Here is an 18,707-nt window from a genome sequence, read left to right as displayed (position 1 = left end):
TATGCTATATACTCATTCTACAGGTTCAGAGAAGTTACTGACTTCCCAAGGTCCAACAGTGGAAGAGCCTGGATCTGAACTGGGTCTCCAGGTGGGTTTCACCCATGGCGCGAGAAGGATGGAGGTCAGAGGACGGTCTGATTTTGCCCAAGGAAACCAGGACACTGAGCTGCATTAGACCTGGGTCATCTTTTGAAATGGATGCAGTGTAGGTGGTTCCTTCTTGCTGTCTGGAGCAGTGTGGAGGGGGTGGCGCAGGGCTCACAGATGGGACAAATCCACCTCAGGTCTCTGGGTGTGTACCTGCCACAGAGTGTGTGAGAGAGGGAGTGAGAAGAGGGACCCACTCTGCTTGGACTGGCTGGGAGGTCTCTGCCTCCTATAACTCAGAACCCTGCCCTGGGGGAGTAGGGCATGTGGAGCTGGACCTGGGAGAGCTCCTTACCATCCATCCCCCTTTGGCCCCCTCACCCTTATATTGGTGTCCACAGTCTCCAAGGCCACGTGGAAGTTTTCCTCCTTGTCTAGAGAGAGAGAGAAAAGAGGAAGGAAAAAACACGTGGAGGGAAAGAAACCTGAGTTAAGCAGGTGCCACTGTGCCTGCTGCTGCGGTGGCTTGTGCAGGACATTGGCCTTTTGCAGGAGGGACGTGGGCAAGCAGCAAGCTAAGCTCCCTAGCAAGAGATATATGTCTATCCTGGGCAAGAGAAGCCTTGGGGTCGTGTCCAGGCCCCAATGGTGTCCAAGGAAGCCCCTGCCCCGCTCACTCCTCCAGGAGCCAGGACTCACCTGTTCCGTCCTCCTCTAAGCCCAAGTTTGTGAAAGTCCCCACTGTGCTCTCATCACATATCTCGAACCATTTCCTGTCACTGTAGTCCCAGGACCTGGATCAGGATGCATGCAGTCAGGGCAGGGCTGCTCGTCTGAGACCCCTTTGCCACCTTCACCACCAACCTCCAGAGCACTCACCAGCCTCTGCCGCGGCCGCGCCTCTCCCGGGAGCGCACCATGAAGACGCTGAGCGCCCCCAGCAGCAGCAGTAGCGCCAGAGCCCCCGCTAGGCCCCCAACCAGGGCCTTCCAGGCAATGGACACCTCACAGCGCGCGCCCGAGAACCAGTGCGTGTCCGTGGAGAAGCAGCTGGAGGAGGGAGCCGCAGGTCACAGACCTTCACCACCTCCCTGGCAAGGTCCATTCAGGGCCCAGACCCTGCAGGTGCTAGCGGGTGGGCGGGGCTCCCCCCTAAGGCCAATGGGAGGGGGGACATAGAAGGGGGGCTGGGAGGGCGGGGCCTATTGGAAGACCTAGCGGGGTGTGGACAGGACTCGGGCTTGGGCCGGGGCCTCACCGGCAAGTGGGACCACTCCTCTCCAGAAGGCACTGGCCCTGGTTACAGTTAATGGCGCCGGCCACACCTGAGGTGCAGTTGGTGACGCAGCGGAGCCTGTTCTCCTCCACCAGGGGGAAGTAAAAATCCTCATAACCCGGGGCAGCGGAGCGGCGACAGATGGCTGTGGGGTGGGGACAGGAGGTGCAGACAGACAGGGATCTTACCCACTCTGCTCAGGGGCCAGGTTATAATTATTCTGAAAATGGGTGGGAGGACTACATTTCCGATATAGTGGGATGTCATGGGGTAGACCCTGGGATTAGATGAAGGGAGGGCAGGCCCCCAAGATCCTCACCCTCTTCTCACCTTTCCCTCCCAAAAGATCTTGCCGCCCCAAAAGATCTCCCCATCCTCCCCAGGGAATTTCAATGGGCCGATGTCCCTGGTGGGAGGGGTCTTGGCCTCGTGGGGCCACTCAGACCTTTGCCCTTCCCTTACCTTCCACAGTTAGCTCTGTCCTGGTGGTGTTGTCCACCTTGATGGAGTCAGGCTTAAAACACAGGGCTGCTGGGACACAGGCACAGGTGGAATTGGGTAGGGAAGGCCAAGGGTTCAGGGCCAGGGAAGCAGGGCAAGCACAGGGAAGGACACCAAGGGCTCTGTCAGTAAGGGGGATGTGTGGGTGGGCTGCAAAGGAAGTCTCCTTTGGCCTCCCTCATGTCCCCCGAATAATTAGGGATCCTCAGCCATCCTGGAAACCTTGAGAACTGCCAGGGGGTATCTTTCCCAGCACCCAAATTCTGGCAAGTTTCTCCTTAGCCCCATTCTTTACCTACCTAGTTGGCTGTTGGCCTGTGTCCCTTCTCAAAACCTGCTGGAGGTACCACAGGGTTGACACCTGAGCCCGGGAGGCCCCTGTCTAAGCTGGAGCAGACTGGGATGGTGGTTGTGACCCTGACCCATCCCTCCAGCCTGAGGCCACCAGCCTCAACTCACTGTCATCCTGGCAGTGATCCTGGTTCTGGCTGACATTCTGGAGCTCCTCCTTCAGGACTGTCTTCATCTTCTCATACTCACTCTCCAGGTGGACACTGAAGGGCAACTCCAACAGAACCAGATAGTCCACCATGATGCTGCCATTCCTGAGATCAAGGAGGTCAGAGAGCCTTAAAAGGTGTCCAGGCCTGGGGCACATAGATCATTAGTACGACACAGGACAAACCATGGGTGCACAGGTGTTGGGAGGAAGGGGAGCAGAGGCAATGAGTTGAGATGCCAGACACATTATATCCAGAAGGAGCTGCCAGCATCCCTGAGGTGGTCAGCCTGGGAAGGCAGGACAAGGAATGATTGTCATTCTCTTGCATTGCCTCAAGCCATTATCAAACCAGGCCATCCTGAGCTCTCTACCTTGCTCATGCTGACCCACCCAGCAGACCAGGTGCCAGCCAGAGAGAGGCCAGCTACCATTCAGATACTAGGCTTTCCACCAACCTGAATGCACCACCTCGCTGCATATCCCATGCAATCCCTTTCCTTCCAATGCACTTAAAAAGTAGGGATGGTCTCCCTGTTACAGAGAAATTATCCCAGAAAATGATCTCAAAAGTCCCCCATGGAGTGATTCCCTTGCATACTCCCTTTGTCCCTCTCTTTGTGAACTCTGATTCCAAAAGCAAGTGATGGCTTCTCCAGCCTTTCTTCACACCCCCTCCTCCCACCTAACACTACTTCCACAGCCCCAGAAGAGTCTCCTACCTCAGGGACAGGATCTCCACATCCTTGAACTCCTGCACGTTTTGGTAAACCTTCTGCATCTGAAATACCAAGTATCCCTGGGCTCACATCTGAACCACTGTAGACCTAAGGTCACCAGAAGTCCAAGCTCAACTCCAGGTGAGAACCCTTGAATCCCCTTATATTTCCCCTCACCTGATTCTTGAAGGTGTTGCTGAAATCCATGTAGGCCTTGGAAGTGTTGTCATTGAGCTCCGGGGAGAATTCCTGTTGTATAGACACCTCCATGCCCACTTCAGCATCCACCTTGTCTACACACAGCATGCCCTGCTCTAGTCACTTCACCTTCCACTCCTGTCTGACATCACCACCACCACCCCAACCCAGAGGTTCCTCCCATGGCCCCTCTTCATGTTCCCTGAGTACTGACTGAATAGCAGGAGGCATAGAGGTAGGAATTCTGGGATGAGTTATCCTGAGATGGGGGGGGGAATAAAGTTAGGACGCACAGAAGTCAAGCCTGTGGTCTCTCCCTTGTCTGCCCCAGTGAGAGGCAGAATAATGATCCCCAAAAATGTCTATTTCCTAATCTCCAGAACCTGTGAATATGTTATGCTATGTGGCAAGGAGGAACCAAAGTTACAGATGTAATTAAGGTTACTAATCAGCTCACTTTAATATGTAAAAATTAACATCAATTATCCAGGTGGGCCCAATATAATCACAAAGTCTTGAACAGTGGACGAGGGAGTGGGAAAGGTCAGAATCAGAGGATGAGGTGAGTAAGGAAAAAATCACAGATGCAATGTTGCTGGTTTTGAATATGGAGAGAGGGGCCCTTGAGACAAGGAATGTGGAAGACTCCAGAAGCTGGAAAGGGAGAAGAAATGGATTCTTTGAAAAAGAGCACAGCCCTGCCAAAACCTTAATTTTATTCCAGCAAGACCCATGTTGGACTTCTAATCTACAGAACCATAAGATAAGAAATTTGTTTTGTTTTAGCCACTAAGTTTGTGGTAATTTGTTAGAACAGTAATTAGAAACTAATATAGCTCTGAGCAGCCCAGACTGGGAGGAGGCCCCAAAAGTACTGTGGTTGCAGCCATCTCCTGAAGGTGAGGGTAGAGAAGAGGCATGAGATGGGATAAGGGAGGGCATGGGAGAGAAGGCAGGAATGGAGGTATTGGGCAAAAAGGCATGGGTGCCTCCAGGCCAACCACAGAACTGGGCCCAGGGAGATAAAGTGCATAGGGTAGGACCCTGGTTACTTACCCAGTTCCACCTGTTCCACAGCAAACTCACAGTGGATGCCATAGAAGGTACTGGGGCAGCGGCACTTAAGGCCATCCCATTGACCTCCATTCTGGCAAATTATCTCCTGGAGCTCACAGTGGTCCCCAGAGAACCCCGAGAGGCAGAGGCAGTGACCCTGTATCCAGGTGCCACCATTGTAACAGGTGCCTGGGCAACACAGGAAGAAAGGGAAGTTCAGGATAGAGCTTGACATTGGTGACATGGGAATTTAGTAGGGGAAAGAGCAAATCCAACCTGAAGTGGTGGTCAATCTAGACTGTGTGGTCATCTGAGTAGAGGTCGAAGTTGTCCTGGGTGATGTAAAAGTGGTGAGAGTCTGAGTGGTGGCCACTGATGTCTCTGGAGTTCTTGGGATGGTTGGGGTGGGGTGCGTAAACTTGCTTGATGTCATCATGGCAGTTGGAAAACTGCTGCTTGGTTTCGTGGTCAGTGGGAGGCTAGTGAAGTTGGACACATGTGATGTGGTTACAGAGTAGGTGCTCATCCTGGTCCCACTGGTGGGTCTTGGTGTGCTCGTCAAACTTGTATTAATGGGGACAGTTCCAGTGCTGATAGAACTAGGAGCGTCAGTTGTAATGCTTGTGGGGTCAGTTTCCTGAAATGAAGTAGAAGTGTCTGTATGTGTGGGAAATACAATTGTCATACTGGTGGACTGAGAAGAGGTGGTGGCCCTCTCAGTAGTAGAAGTAAAGACTGATAATGGGATGGTGGGTGTAGATGTAACTTCATTTGAATCAATTTCTATGCATGGAGTAGTGGGAGAAGTAAGCACTATTGTAACAGATATAGATTCTGGACAAGGGGTAGTGGGGGAAATTACAACACTGCTGGTTACTTTAGTAGAAGAGGGTATAAGAGAAGGCGTAGTTGGAGAAGTCCTTGTAGTTTCAGAGGAAAAAGTAGGAAAACCGGTGACAGAAGAAGTTGTACTTATTGTACTGAGGGAATGTGAGGAGGTAGTAGTAGGAGGAGTGAGGTTAATGGTAGTAGTGAGCATTGAATTTTCACTAGTGAGGGAGACAGGAGAGGACATTGTTATATACGGTATTGAGGAGGAGACAATGGTACTAAAGGAGGTGGTTATTGCATTTGTGGATGTACTCATTGTGGGAAGAGATGAATTTGAAGAAACACTTGAAGAACTATGCAATGTTACCGAGGTGGGACTTGTGGCATTATTGATGGTAGCATTAACAGTTACTGGGTTAGTAGAGTGGGTCGTAATCTCTGTGGACACGGGGGTAGTACTTGGGGTGAGAGTCGACACTGGTGTGGTGGTTGAAACAGGTGGAGAAGTCGGAAGCACAGTGGTGGTCGTTGTCAAGGTACTGGCGCTCACTGCAGTAGAGGTGGTGGATGTCGGAGAACTGACTGTGCTCGTGGGTGTGACTGAGGACGTGGTTGGGGGAGTGGAGGTTGCCTGTGTCGTGGCAGACTCTGTAGAAACGTCACTGGTAGGGGTCGGTGTGGTTTTCCAGGTAGATGGGGCATGAGAGGTTGTGACGGTCGTCTTGTCTGTCTTTGTAGGGGCTGCCGTGGAGGACGGTGTTCCTGGGGTTGTGGTTCTGGCTGTCGAGTCTGGACCGGTTGTGGTGGGGGCCGGGGTGGATCCAGTGGTTGTGCTCAGTGTGTTGATGCCGGTTGCAGATGAGGCGGGAGTCACTGTGTGAGTGGTCCTGCCAGGGCTGGTGGACATGGAAGAGGAGTCTGCAGATGTCACTGAAGTGCTTGTTGGGAGACTGGGAGTTGGAGTGCTGTGGGTGGTGGTGAGCGTGGCTGTCATAGAGGGCGTCGTGGCAGAAGTTGAGCGGCCCTCGGAGGTTGTTTCGGTAATGTGGGTGATGGGGGCAGACGGAGTTGCGGTTGTGGATGTCTGCACGGTGCCAGACGTAGAGGCAGTTGGGGTCACTGTGGACGTGGGTGTGCTACCTGTGGAGGAGCTCTTTGAAGCAGTGACGCCTGGGGTACTCTGAGTAGCATGCGTGGTGAGTGTTGTTCCCACGTTGGTGGTAGAAGTCGGGGATGTTGCCAGAGTGGAGGGAGGGGGCAACGTGGTTGTGATCGAGGTGGCAGGGGCTGAAGTGTCAGCGGAAGTAGTCAAATCAGTTGTGGCCATGGTGACGGTACTGGAGGGAGATGTAGGGGTGGTCGTGGCCTGGGTAGTAGAGTGCGTCGTAATCTCTGTAGACACGGGGGTGGTGCTTGGGGTGAGAGTCGACACTGGTGTGGTGGTTGAAACAGGTGAAGAAGTCGGAAGCACAGTGGTGGTCGTTGTCAAGGTGCTGGCGCTCACTGCAGTAGAGGTGGTGGATGTCGGAGAACTGACTGTGCTCGTGGGTGTGACTGAGGACGTGGTTGGGGGAGTGGAGGTTGCCTGTGTCGTGGCAGACTCTGTAGAAACGTCACTGGTAGGGGTCGGTGTGGTTTTCCAGGTAGATGGGGCATGAGAGGTTGTGACGGTCGTCTTGTCTGTCTTTGTAGGGGTTGCCGTGGAGGACGGTGTTCCTGGGGTTGTGGTTGTGGCTGTCGAGTCTGGACCGGTTGTGGTGGGGGCCGGGGTGGATCCAGTGGTTGTGCTCAGTGTGTTGATGCCGGTTGCAGATGAGGCGGGAGTCACTGTGTGAGTGGTCCTGCCAGGGCTGGTGGACATGGAAGAGGAGTCTGCAGATGTCACTGAAGTGCTTGTTGGGAGACTGGGAGTTGGAGTGCTGTGGGTGGTGGTGAGCGTGGCTGTCATAGAGGGCGTCGTGGCAGAAGTTGAGCGGCCCTCGGAGGTTGTTTCGGTAATGTGGGTGATGGGGGCAGACGGAGTTGCGGTTGTGGATGTCTGCACGGTGCCAGACGTAGAGGCAGTTGGGGTCACTGTGGACGTGGGTGTGCTACCTGTGGAGGAGCTCTTTGAAGTAGTGACGCCTGGGGTACTCTGAGTAGCATGCGTGGTGAGTGTTGTTCCCACGTTGGTGGTAGAAGTCGGGGATGTTGCCAGAGTGGAGGGAGGGGGCAACGTGGTTGTGATCGAGGTGGCAGGGGCTGAAGTGTCAGCGGAAGTAGTCAAATCAGTTGTGGCCATGGTGACAGTACTGGAGGGAGATGTAGGGGTGGTCGTGGCCTGGGTAGTAGAGTGCGTCGTAATCTCTGTAGACACGGGGGTGGTGCTTGGGGTGAGAGTCGACACTGGTGTGGTGGTTGAAACAGGTGAAGAAGTCGGAAGCACAGTGGTGGTCGTTGTCAAGGTGCTGGCGCTCACTGCAGTAGAGGTGGTGGATGTCGGAGAACTGACTGTGCTCGTGGGTGTGACTGAGGACGTGGTTGGGGGAGTGGAGGTTGCCTGTGTCGTGGCAGACTCTGTAGAAACGTCACTGGTAGGGGTCGGTGTGGTTTTCCAGGTAGATGGGGCATGAGAGGTTGTGACGGTCGTCTTGTCTGTCTTTGTAGGGGTTGCCGTGGAGGACGGTGTTCCTGGGGTTGTGGTTGTGGCTGTCGAGTCTGGACCGGTTGTGGTGGGGGCCGGGGTGGATCCAGTGGTTGTGCTCAGTGTGTTGATGCCGGTTGCAGATGAGGCGGGAGTCACTGTGTGAGTGGTCCTGCCAGGGCTGGTGGACATGGAAGAGGAGTCTGCAGATGTCACTGAAGTGCTTGTTGGGAGACTGGGAGTTGGAGTGCTGTGGGTGGTGGTGAGCGTGGCTGTCATAGAGGGCGTCGTGGCAGAAGTTGAGCGGCCCTCGGAGGTTGTTTCGGTAATGTGGGTGATGGGGGCAGACGGAGTTGCGGTTGTGGATGTCTGCACGGTGCCAGACGTAGAGGCAGTTGGGGTCACTGTGGACGTGGGTGTGCTACCTGTGGAGGAGCTCTTTGAAGTAGTGACGCCTGGGGTACTCTGAGTAGCATGCGTGGTGAGTGTTGTTCCCACGTTGGTGGTAGAAGTCGGGGATGTTGCCAGAGTGGAGGGAGGGGGCAACGTGGTTGTGATCGAGGTGGCAGGGGCTGAAGTGTCAGCGGAAGTAGTCAAATCAGTTGTGGCCATGGTGACGGTACTGGAGGGAGATGTAGGGGTGGTCGTGGCCTGGGTAGTAGAGTGCGTCGTAATCTCTGTAGACACGGGGGTAGTGCTTGGGGTGAGAGTCGACACTGGTGTGGTGGTTGAAACAGGTGGAGAAGTCGGAAGCACAGTGGTGGTCGCTGTCAAGGTACTGGCGCTCACTGCAGTAGAGGTGGTGGATGTCGGAGAACTGACTGTGCTCGTGGGTGTGACTGAGGACGTGGTTGGGGGAGTGGAGGTTGCCTGTGTCGTGGCAGACTCTGTAGAAACGTCACTGGTAGGGGTCGGTGTGGTTTTCCAGGTAGATGGGGCATGAGAGGTTGTGACGGTCGTCTTGTCTGTCTTTGTAGGGGTTGCCGTGGAGGACGGTGTTCCTGGGGTTGTGGTTGTGGCTGTCGAGTCTGGACCGGTTGTGGTGGGGGCCGGGGTGGATCCAGTGGTTGTGCTCAGTGTGTTGATGCCGGTTGCAGATGAGGCGGGAGTCACTGTGTGAGTGGTCCTGCCAGGGCTGGTGGACATGGAAGAGGAGTCTGCAGATGTCACTGAAGTGCTTGTTGGGAGACTGGGAGTTGGAGTGCTGTGGGTGGTGGTGAGCGTGGCTGTCATAGAGGGCGTCGTGGCAGAAGTTGAGCGGCCCTCGGAGGTTGTTTCGGTAATGTGGGTGATGGGGGCAGACGGAGTTGCGGTTGTGGATGTCTGCACGGTGCCAGACGTAGAGGCAGTTGGGGTCACTGTGGACGTGGGTGTGCTACCTGTGGAGGATCTCTTTGAAGTAGTGACGCCTGGGGTACTCTGAGTAGCATGCGTGGTGAGTGTTGTTCCCACGTTGGTGGTAGAAGTCGGGGATGTTGCCAGAGTGGAGGGAGGGGGCAACGTGGTTGTGATCGAGGTGGCAGGGGCTGAAGTGTCAGCGGAAGTAGTCAAATCAGTTGTGGCCATGGTGACAGTACTGGAGGGAGATGTAGGGGTGGTCGTGGCCTGGGTAGTAGAGTGCGTCGTAATCTCTGTAGACACGGGGGTGGTGCTTGGGGTGAGAGTCGACACTGGTGTGGTGGTTGAAACAGGTGAAGAAGTCGGAAGCACAGTGGTGGTCGTTGTCAAGGTGCTGGCGCTCACTGCAGTAGAGGTGGTGGATGTCGGAGAACTGACTGTGCTCGTGGGTGTGACTGAGGACGTGGTTGGGGGAGTGGAGGTTGCCTGTGTCGTGGCAGACTCTGTAGAAACGTCACTGGTAGGGGTCGGTGTGGTTTTCCAGGTAGATGGAGCATGAGAGGTTGTGACGGTCGTCTTGTCTGTCTTTGTAGGGGTTGCCGTGGAGGACGGTGTTCCTGGGGTTGTGGTTGTGGCTGTCGAGTCTGGACCGGTTGTGGTGGGGGCCGGGGTGGATCCAGTGGTTGTGCTCAGTGTGTTGATGCCGGTTGCAGATGAGGCGGGAGTCACTGTGTGAGTGGTCCTGCCAGGGCTGGTGGACATGGAAGAGGAGTCTGCAGATGTCACTGAAGTGCTTGTTGGGAGACTGGGAGTTGGAGTGCTGTGGGTGGTGGTGAGCGTGGCTGTCATAGAGGGCGTCGTGGCAGAAGTTGAGCGGCCCTCGGAGGTTGTTTCGGTAATGTGGGTGATGGGGGCAGACGGAGTTGCGGTTGTGGATGTCTGCACGGTGCCAGACGTAGAGGCAGTTGGGGTCACTGTGGACGTGGGTGTGCTACCTGTGGAGGAGCTCTTTGAAGTAGTGACGCCTGGGGTACTCTGAGTAGCATGCGTGGTGAGTGTTGTTCCCACGTTGGTGGTAGAAGTCGGGGATGTTGCCAGAGTGGAGGGAGGGGGCAACGTGGTTGTGATCGAGGTGGCAGGGGCTGAAGTGTCAGCGGAAGTAGTCAAATCAGTTGTGGCCATGGTGACAGTACTGGAGGGAGATGTAGGGGTGGTCGTGGCCTGGGTAGTAGAGTGCGTCGTAATCTCTGTAGACACGGGGGTAGTGCTTGGGGTGAGAGTCGACACTGGTGTGGTGGTTGAAACAGGTGGAGAAGTCGGAAGCACAGTGGTGGTCGTTGTCAAGGTACTGGCGCTCACTGCAGTAGAGGTGGTGGATGTCGGAGAACTGACTGTGCTCGTGGGTGTGACTGAGGACGTGGTTGGGGGAGTGGAGGTTGCCTGTGTCGTGGCAGACTCTGTAGAAACGTCACTGGTAGGGGTCGGTGTGGTTTTCCAGGTAGATGGGGCATGAGAGGTTGTGACGGTCGTCTTGTCTGTCTTTGTAGGGGTTGCCGTGGAGGACGGTGTTCCTGGGGTTGTGGTTGTGGCTGTCGAGTCTGGACCGGTTGTGGTGGGGGCCGGGGTGGATCCAGTGGTTGTGCTCAGTGTGTTGATGCCGGTTGCAGATGAGGCGGGAGTCACTGTGTGAGTGGTCCTGCCAGGGCTGGTGGACATGGAAGAGGAGTCTGCAGATGTCACTGAAGTGCTTGTTGGGAGACTGGGAGTTGGAGTGCTGTGGGTGGTGGTGAGCGTGGCTGTCATAGAGGGCGTCGTGGCAGAAGTTGAGCGGCCCTCGGAGGTTGTTTCAGTAATGTGGGTGATGGGGGCAGACGGAGTTGCGGTTGTGGATGTCTGCACGGTGCCAGACGTAGAGGCAGTTGGGGTCACTGTGGACGTGGGTGTGCTACCTGTGGAGGATCTCTTTGAAGTAGTGACGCCTGGGGTACTCTGAGTAGCATGCGTGGTGAGTGTTGTTCCCACGTTGGTGGTAGAAGTCGGGGATGTTGCCAGAGTGGAGGGAGGGGGCAACGTGGTTGTGATCGAGGTGGCAGGGGCTGAAGTGTCAGCGGAAGTAGTCAAATCAGTTGTGGCCTTGGTGACAGTACTGGAGGGAGATGTAGGGGTGGTCGTGGCCTGGGTAGTAGAGTGCGTCGTAATCTCTGTAGACACGGGGGTGGTGCTTGGGGTGAGAGTCGACACTGGTGTGGTGGTTGAAACAGGTGAAGAAGTCGGAAGCACAGTGGTGGTCGTTGTCAAGGTGCTGGCGCTCACTGCAGTAGAGGTGGTGGATGTCGGAGAACTGACTGTGCTCATGGGTGTGACTGAGGACGTGGTTGGGGGAGTGGAGGTTGCCTGTGTCGTGGCAGACTCTGTAGAAACGTCACTGGTAGGGGTCGGTGTGGTTTTCCAGGTAGATGGGGCATGAGAGGTTGTGACGGTCGTCTTGTCTGTCTTTGTAGGGGTTGCCGTGGAGGACGGTGTTCCTGGGGTTGTGGTTGTGGCTGTCGAGTCTGGACCGGTTGTGGTGGGGGCCGGGGTGGATCCAGTGGTTGTGCTCAGTGTGTTGATGCCGGTTGCAGATGAGGCGGGAGTCACTGTGTGAGTGGTCCTGCCAGGGCTGGTGGACATGGAAGAGGAGTCTGCAGATGTCACTGAAGTGCTTGTTGGGAGACTGGGAGTTGGAGTGCTGTGGGTGGTGGTGAGCGTGGCTGTCATAGAGGGCGTCGTGGCAGAAGTTGAGCGGCCCTCGGAGGTTGTTTCGGTAATGTGGGTGATGGGGGCAGACGGAGTTGCGGTTGTGGATGTCTGCACGGTGCCAGACGTAGAGGCAGTTGGGGTCACTGTGGACGTGGGTGTGCTACCTGTGGAGGAGCTCTTTGAAGTAGTGACGCCTGGGGTACTCTGAGTAGCATGCGTGGTGAGTGTTGTTCCCACGTTGGTGGTAGAAGTCGGGGATGTTGCCAGAGTGGAGGGAGGGGGCAACGTGGTTGTGATCGAGGTGGCAGGGGCTGAAGTGTCAGCGGAAGTAGTCAAATCAGTTGTGGCCATGGTGACAGTACTGGAGGGAGATGTAGGGGTGGTCGTGGCCTGGGTAGTAGAGTGCGTCGTAATCTCTGTAGACACGGGGGTAGTGCTTGGGGTGAGAGTCGACACTGGTGTGGTGGTTGAAACAGGCGGAGAAGTCGGAAGCACAGTGGTGGTCGTTGTCAAGGTACTGGCGCTCACTGCAGTAGAGGTGGTGGATGTCGGAGAACTGACTGTGCTCGTGGGTGTGACTGAGGACGTGGTTGGGGGAGTGGAGGTTGCCTGTGTCGTGGCAGACTCTGTAGAAACGTCACTGGTAGGGGTCGGTGTGGTTTTCCAGGTAGATGGGGCATGAGAGGTTGTGACGGTCGTCTTGTCTGTCTTTGTAGGGGTTGCCGTGGAGGACGGTGTTCCTGGGGTTGTGGTTGTGGCTGTCGAGTCTGGACCGGTTGTGGTGGGGGCCGGGGTGGATCCAGTGGTTGTGCTCAGTGTGTTGATGCCGGTTGCAGATGAGGCGGGAGTCACTGTGTGAGTGGTCCTGCCAGGGCTGGTGGACATGGAAGAGGAGTCTGCAGATGTCACTGAAGTGCTTGTTGGGAGACTGGGAGTTGGAGTGCTGTGGGTGGTGGTGAGCGTGGCTGTCATAGAGGGCGTCGTGGCAGAAGTTGAGCGGCCCTCGGAGGTTGTTTCGGTAATGTGGGTGATGGGCGCAGACGGAGTTGCGGTTGTGGATGTCTGTACGGTGCCAGACGTAGAGGCAGTTGGGGTCACTGTGGACGTGGGTGTGCTACCTGTGGAGGAGCTCTTTGAAGTAGTGACGCCTGGGGTACTCTGAGTAGCATGCGTGGTGAGTGTTGTTCCCACGTTGGTGGTAGAAGTCGGGGATGTTGCCAGAGTGGAGGGAGGGGGCAACGTGGTTGTGATCGAGGTGGCAGGGGCTGAAGTGTCAGCGGAAGTAGTCAAATCAGTTGTGGCCATGGTGACGGTACTGGAGGGAGATGTAGGGGTGGTCGTGGCCTGGGTAGTAGAGTGCGTCGTAATCTCTGTAGACACGGGGGTAGTGCTTGGGGTGAGAGTCGACACTGGTGTGGTGGTTGAAACAGGTGGAGAAGTCGGAAGCACAGTGGTGGTCGTTGTCAAGGTACTGGCGCTCACTGCAGTAGAGGTGGTGGATGTCGGAGAACTGACTGTGCTCGTGGGTGTGACTGAGGACGTGGTTGGGGGAGTGGAGGTTGCCTGTGTCGTGGCAGACTCTGTAGAAACGTCACTGGTAGGGGTCGGTGTGGTTTTCCAGGTAGATGGGGCATGAGAGGTTGTGACGGTCGTCTTGTCTGTCTTTGTAGGGGTTGCCGTGGAGGACGGTGTTCCTGGGGTTGTGGTTGTGGCTGTCGAGTCTGGACCGGTTGTGGTGGGGGCCGGGGTGGATCCAGTGGTTGTGCTCAGTGTGTTGATGCCGGTTGCAGATGAGGCGGGAGTCACTGTGTGAGTGGTCCTGCCAGGGCTGGTGGACATGGAAGAGGAGTCTGCAGATGTCACTGAAGTGCTTGTTGGGAGACTGGGAGTTGGAGTGCTGTGGGTGGTGGTGAGCGTGGCTGTCATAGAGGGCGTCGTGGCAGAAGTTGAGCGGCCCTCGGAGGTTGTTTCGGTAATGTGGGTGATGGGGGCAGACGGAGTTGCGGTTGTGGATGTCTGCACGGTGCCAGACGTAGAGGCAGTTGGGGTCACTGTGGACGTGGGTGTGCTACCTGTGGAGGAGCTCTTTGAAGTAGTGACGCCTGGGGTACTCTGAGTAGCATGCGTGGTGAGTGTTGTTCCCACGTTGGTGGTAGAAGTCGGGGATGTTGCCAGAGTGGAGGGAGGGGGCAACGTGGTTGTGATCGAGGTGGCAGGGGCTGAAGTGTCAGCGGAAGTAGTCAAATCAGTTGTGGCCATGGTGACAGTACTGGAGGGAGATGTAGGGGTGGTCGTGGCCTGGGTAGTAGAGTGCGTCGTAATCTCTGTAGACACGGGGGTGGTGCTTGGGGTGAGAGTCGACACTGGTGTGGTGGTTGAAACAGGTGAAGAAGTCGGAAGCACAGTGGTGGTCGTTGTCAAGGTGCTGGCGCTCACTGCAGTAGAGGTGGTGGATGTCGGAGAACTGACTGTGCTCGTGGGTGTGACTGAGGACGTGGTTGGGGGAGTGGAGGTTGCCTGTGTCGTGGCAGACTCTGTAGAAACGTCACTGGTAGGGGTCGGTGTGGTTTTCCAGGTAGATGGGGCATGAGAGGTTGTGACGGTCGTCTTGTCTGTCTTTGTAGGGGTTGCCGTGGAGGACGGTGTTCCTGGGGTTGTGGTTGTGGCTGTCGAGTCTGGACCGGTTGTGGTGGGGGCCGGGGTGGATCCAGTGGTTGTGCTCAGTGTGTTGATGCCGGTTGCAGATGAGGCGGGAGTCACTGTGTGAGTGGTCCTGCCAGGGCTGGTGGACATGGAAGAGGAGTCTGCAGATGTCACTGAAGTGCTTGTTGGGAGACTGGGAGTTGGAGTGCTGTGGGTGGTGGTGAGCGTGGCTGTCATAGAGGGCGTCGTGGCAGAAGTTGAGCGGCCCTCGGAGGTTGTTTCGGTAATGTGGGTGATGGGGGCAGACGGAGTTGCGGTTGTGGATGTCTGCACGGTGCCAGACGTAGAGGCAGTTGGGGTCACTGTGGACGTGGGTGTGCTACCTGTGGAGGAGCTCTTTGAAGTAGTGACGCCTGGGGTACTCTGAGTAGCATGCGTGGTGAGTGTTGTTCCCACGTTGGTGGTAGAAGTCGGGGATGTTGCCAGAGTGGAGGGAGGGGGCAACGTGGTTGTGATCGAGGTGGCAGGGGCTGAAGTGTCAGCGGAAGTAGTCAAATCAGTTGTGGCCATGGTGACAGTACTGGAGGGAGATGTAGGGGTGGTCGTGGCCTGGGTAGTAGAGTGCGTCGTAATCTCTGTAGACACGGGGGTGGTGCTTGGGGTGAGAGTCGACACTGGTGTGGTGGTTGAAACAGGTGAAGAAGTCGGAAGCACAGTGGTGGTCGTTGTCAAGGTGCTGGCGCTCACTGCAGTAGAGGTGGTGGATGTCGGAGAACTGACTGTGCTCGTGGGTGTGACTGAGGACGTGGTTGGGGGAGTGGAGGTTGCCTGTGTCGTGGCAGACTCTGTAGAAACGTCACTGGTAGGGGTCGGTGTGGTTTTCCAGGTAGATGGAGCATGAGAGGTTTTGACAGTGGTGTTGCCTGTGTGTGTAGGTGTTGCAGTTGTTGTGGTAAGAGTATTAGTTGTAGCACTTGATACATTTAATGTACTTGTGGTATTGGGAATTGATGGTGTGATAGTAATGAAGGTACTGCTTGTGGTGGGTATCGAATTTTTATCAATTACTGTTGTTAACTGTGTTTTTGTAGTAGTTAGAGAAGGTTTAGTCGCAGAGGTATAAGTGATTACTGTGGTTGGAGACTTGGTTTTATGTGCACTTGTGGTGGTTGGAATAGTCTTCTTTGTGGTACCAGGCGTAGAGGAGATAGAAGTATCAAGGGTTGTGATTGTGTTTGGGACGGCGGAAGATGATGCAGCTGTCGTCATGGTTGTTTTCTTGGGAGTCGTTATGGGAGAAGTGGTTATGGCTGTGGAGACTTTTTCCGTAGTAGTGGCTGGGTAGGTACTGGTGATGATTGTCTCTGGCATCTCTGTCACAGCTGTAGTGGTGTAAGAACTGGTGAAAGACACTTGGGTCATCGTCATGCATGTAGTGGTGGGGTAAGTAGTGGTGATCATAAGCGTTGTTGGATTAATGCATTCTGCTGTGGTGTTATAGACAATGATGGTAGCTGGAGTGGTGTTCACCTTGATGACAAACTTGGATGTCGGAATTGTTAAGGTGTTGAAATTGACTGGAGATTTGAGCAATGTTTTAGAAGTTGGTTTCAAGTCTGGGGAGGTCAGGAAAGTCATAGGTATGTTTTCTCTATTGCCAGGAGTGGGAGAAGCAGTTTTAGGGGTGCTGCGTGGCCACCCGGTTATGCCTTTGGATCGTGGGGAGTTGCTAAGGCCAGTTCGCGCTGCTTCTGCACTGGGGAAAAGCTCATTAGAAGTGGATGTGGCTGTTGATGAAGTTCCTGCATTGGCAATAGAAAGGACAAATTCATTTGTAGGTCGTTTGGTCACCGTAATACCACATAGGTTATTCTCTACCCCATTTTCCAGATATGTATCATAGAAGGCAGGAAGTGCTATCACTTAGTCCCCCGTCACAGGCACTTTGAGACTGGGGACTTTCAGGTTCTGAAGTCCAACATCTGTCTTCTCCCCAGAACAGCCTCTTCAAGGGAAGAAGGGTATGCGGCACCCTCAGTACCTTGCCAGCCTCTTCTGAGTGTCAGACCTTACAGGCGTGAGATGGCTGTATGCAGGCTCAGCAGAGACTCCTCACCGCCCCTCACCGCCCCCACACCTCCCTCCTCACACACCCCACCCTTCCATTACTCAGCTTCCTCCTCCCTCCTCCATTGGCTACCTGGAAGTCCTTGTCCCTGCAGGCTCTCTGCCCAACTATTTGGCCTATCTCTGCTCCTCTCCCTGTGACTCAGTGTTCTCCGGGCTGACTCTCCTCTTCAGGAGGGAAAGAGAACCCATCCTTGGCACAGGAGATGAGGCATCAAGAGGGGAAAGCTGCATAGAAAATAGCAAAGGGAAGACTAGAGACTGAAGCTCAGACTCTGTTGAGATTGAGAGACCAGGAGAGAGGACCACACAGGCTGAGATACAAGACAGAGAAGGACACTTCCAGAAAGAGATACCTCAGCATGTAGGCATGAGTCCTGGAGACCTTAAGGTTTACTTGTGTGTGTTAATAACAAAAACAGACCTACTCTCTTTTGGCCACTGGGTAAATTAGTTTACAGACATGAACCCTTCACTCTATAAATACCATCAATCTAATTTTACAGGTGGTAAGAGTGACAGTCAGAAGTCTCCTAATGCTGGGGGTGAGTGGCAGGAAAGACTCATGCAGCCTCAGCATTTGCAAGCAGGAAGTGCCCAGACCACCTGTCCACTCAGGGTAGCTTCCTCCTCACCTCAGACCTTTGCTCTGAGAGCTTTCTGCCTTCACCCTTTGGCCCCTTCTCAGCCTAGCGTGGGGGTGTCAGGGAGATGGAGAGTCTAAGATTCCTGGGCTAGAGCCCTTATATCCAGGAGGTAGCCCTGGTTGTAAGTGAGAGGGTGGACTGTGGGCCTCTGGGTCTGGAAGGTCTGGGATTGGGGGTCAGGAGGAGTCACCAGGAGGCAGAGGGAAGGTAATTGCAGAGGAATCGTGGGATTCCTGAGGGGTGGAAGAGAAAAGACTCAGGACACCACACCAGTGGGTCTCGGACCCACCCTTTGAGAACAGAACAGATTTCAGGATCCCTCACCCCAGCCCTGCCAATGACACCTGTGCCCAGAAACATAAGCCCATTGTGGCTGGGAGCGTTGGAGGCAGAGCTGAAGGAGAGGGCATCTGGGGCAAGGGGGGACTTACAAGAGGGTAATAGGGGTAGAAGTAAAGGGAAGGACAGAGTCCAGAGTGAATGAGGGATTGGGCCTGGGGGAGGGGTCAACAGAAGAGGAGAGGATCTCAGAAAACTGAATCAAAGTGGAAAAAGCACTTTTCCAGAAAGAGGTTATTCCCACCTTCCTAATTCAAGTGCAGACCCCCTACAACCTGCAGGTGGAGAGCAGTACCAGCAGGAACCAACCTCCCTCTCTTCCCCCTGCCTTAACTCCCTGCAGGTGAGCTCTGAGGGACCCATCCTCAACCTCCCCTTAGACCTCAGAGCCAACATTCCTGCCCCAGAACATCAGGAAGGTCTCCCCATCCCTCCCCCCCCACACATACCTCACCCCCTTACCTGTGGCCCCCCGGGAGGGCTTGAGCATCCATAGGAGGCTGAGGAGCCCAAGTAGCTGCATTGGTGGGGGCTGGGGGTAGAGCAGGCACCAACTCAGGGAACAGCAGCAGGGAGAAAGCCACAGTGCACACAGCAGCACCCCACTCAAACTGGAAGTCGTGGTTATCTGCCCTGCTGAGCATAGGGACTGAGCATATAGTCTCTTCCCTCACCTTTGCACTGTCCCACCTCACCCCATCTCTTCCTTCACCTTTGCACCACCCCACCTCACCCCACTTCCCTGTTCTCCCTGTATTTGACTTCATTATTGTGGGAGGGGACATGGAGAAGATAAGACAAGCCCAGGAGGTGTCAGACAAGAAGAGCTGCTGGTGGTCCAACACACACGCCCCTCTACCTACTCCTGGCGGGCCCACTCAGGGCAGTTCCTAGGACACTGCCTTTCTCCTCCCCTGCCCCCCACCAAGAACTAGCAAAATTGGATGGAGAAAACATTTGACCAAGACCTTGGACTTGAGGCTGGGGCCAGCTCTCACAGCCTCTCCTTAGTTTCAGTTCCAGCTGGGGAGGGGGGAGGGGGAAGGTGGAACCTCACTCTCCTTCACTCCCTCTGCCACTC

The 18,707-nt window shown here is 55.2% G+C and overlaps 1 protein-coding gene across 1 annotated transcript; it reads right to left on the bottom strand.

The window, feature by feature from the left end:
* Positions 1-261: 261 nt before the first annotated feature.
* On the bottom strand, positions 262-18,149 carry LOC107526549 (uncharacterized). The gene is made up of 13 exons (XM_087815198.1): positions 18,089-18,149; positions 11,951-16,315; positions 4,616-11,371; positions 4,340-4,528; positions 3,263-3,378; positions 3,089-3,147; positions 2,327-2,472; positions 1,829-1,897; positions 1,349-1,511; positions 970-1,140; positions 790-884; positions 472-524; positions 262-303 (listed from the first exon to the last, which is right to left on the bottom strand). The coding sequence occupies exons 1-13, from the start codon at positions 18,147-18,149 to the stop codon at positions 262-264; spliced, it is 12,285 nt and encodes a 4,094-aa protein (XP_087671324.1).
* Between the last annotated feature and the right edge of the window lie 558 nt (positions 18,150-18,707).

The sequence above is a fragment of the Miniopterus natalensis genome, chromosome 3 (assembly GCF_054644295.1).
Source record: "Miniopterus natalensis isolate mMinNat1 chromosome 3, mMinNat1.hap1, whole genome shotgun sequence".
Classification (NCBI taxonomy): Eukaryota; Metazoa; Chordata; class Mammalia; order Chiroptera; family Miniopteridae; genus Miniopterus; species Miniopterus natalensis.
Note: the sequence above shows the minus strand (reverse complement) of the source record. Positions and strands in the feature narration are given on the sequence as shown.

Coding starts and splice junctions, on each gene's coding strand:
- LOC107526549 (XM_087815198.1), bottom strand. CDS start 18,149: ATGCAGCTACTTGGGCTCCTCAGCCTCCTATGGATGCTCAAGCCCTCC. Junction 11,372..11,950: donor AACCGCAACTCCGTCTGCCC/CCATCACCCACA, acceptor CCACCACACCAG/TGTCGACTCTCACCCCAAGC. Junction 525..789: donor CTTAGAGGAGGACGGAACAG/GTGAGTCCTGGC, acceptor CTCTCTCTCTAG/ACAAGGAGGAAAACTTCCAC.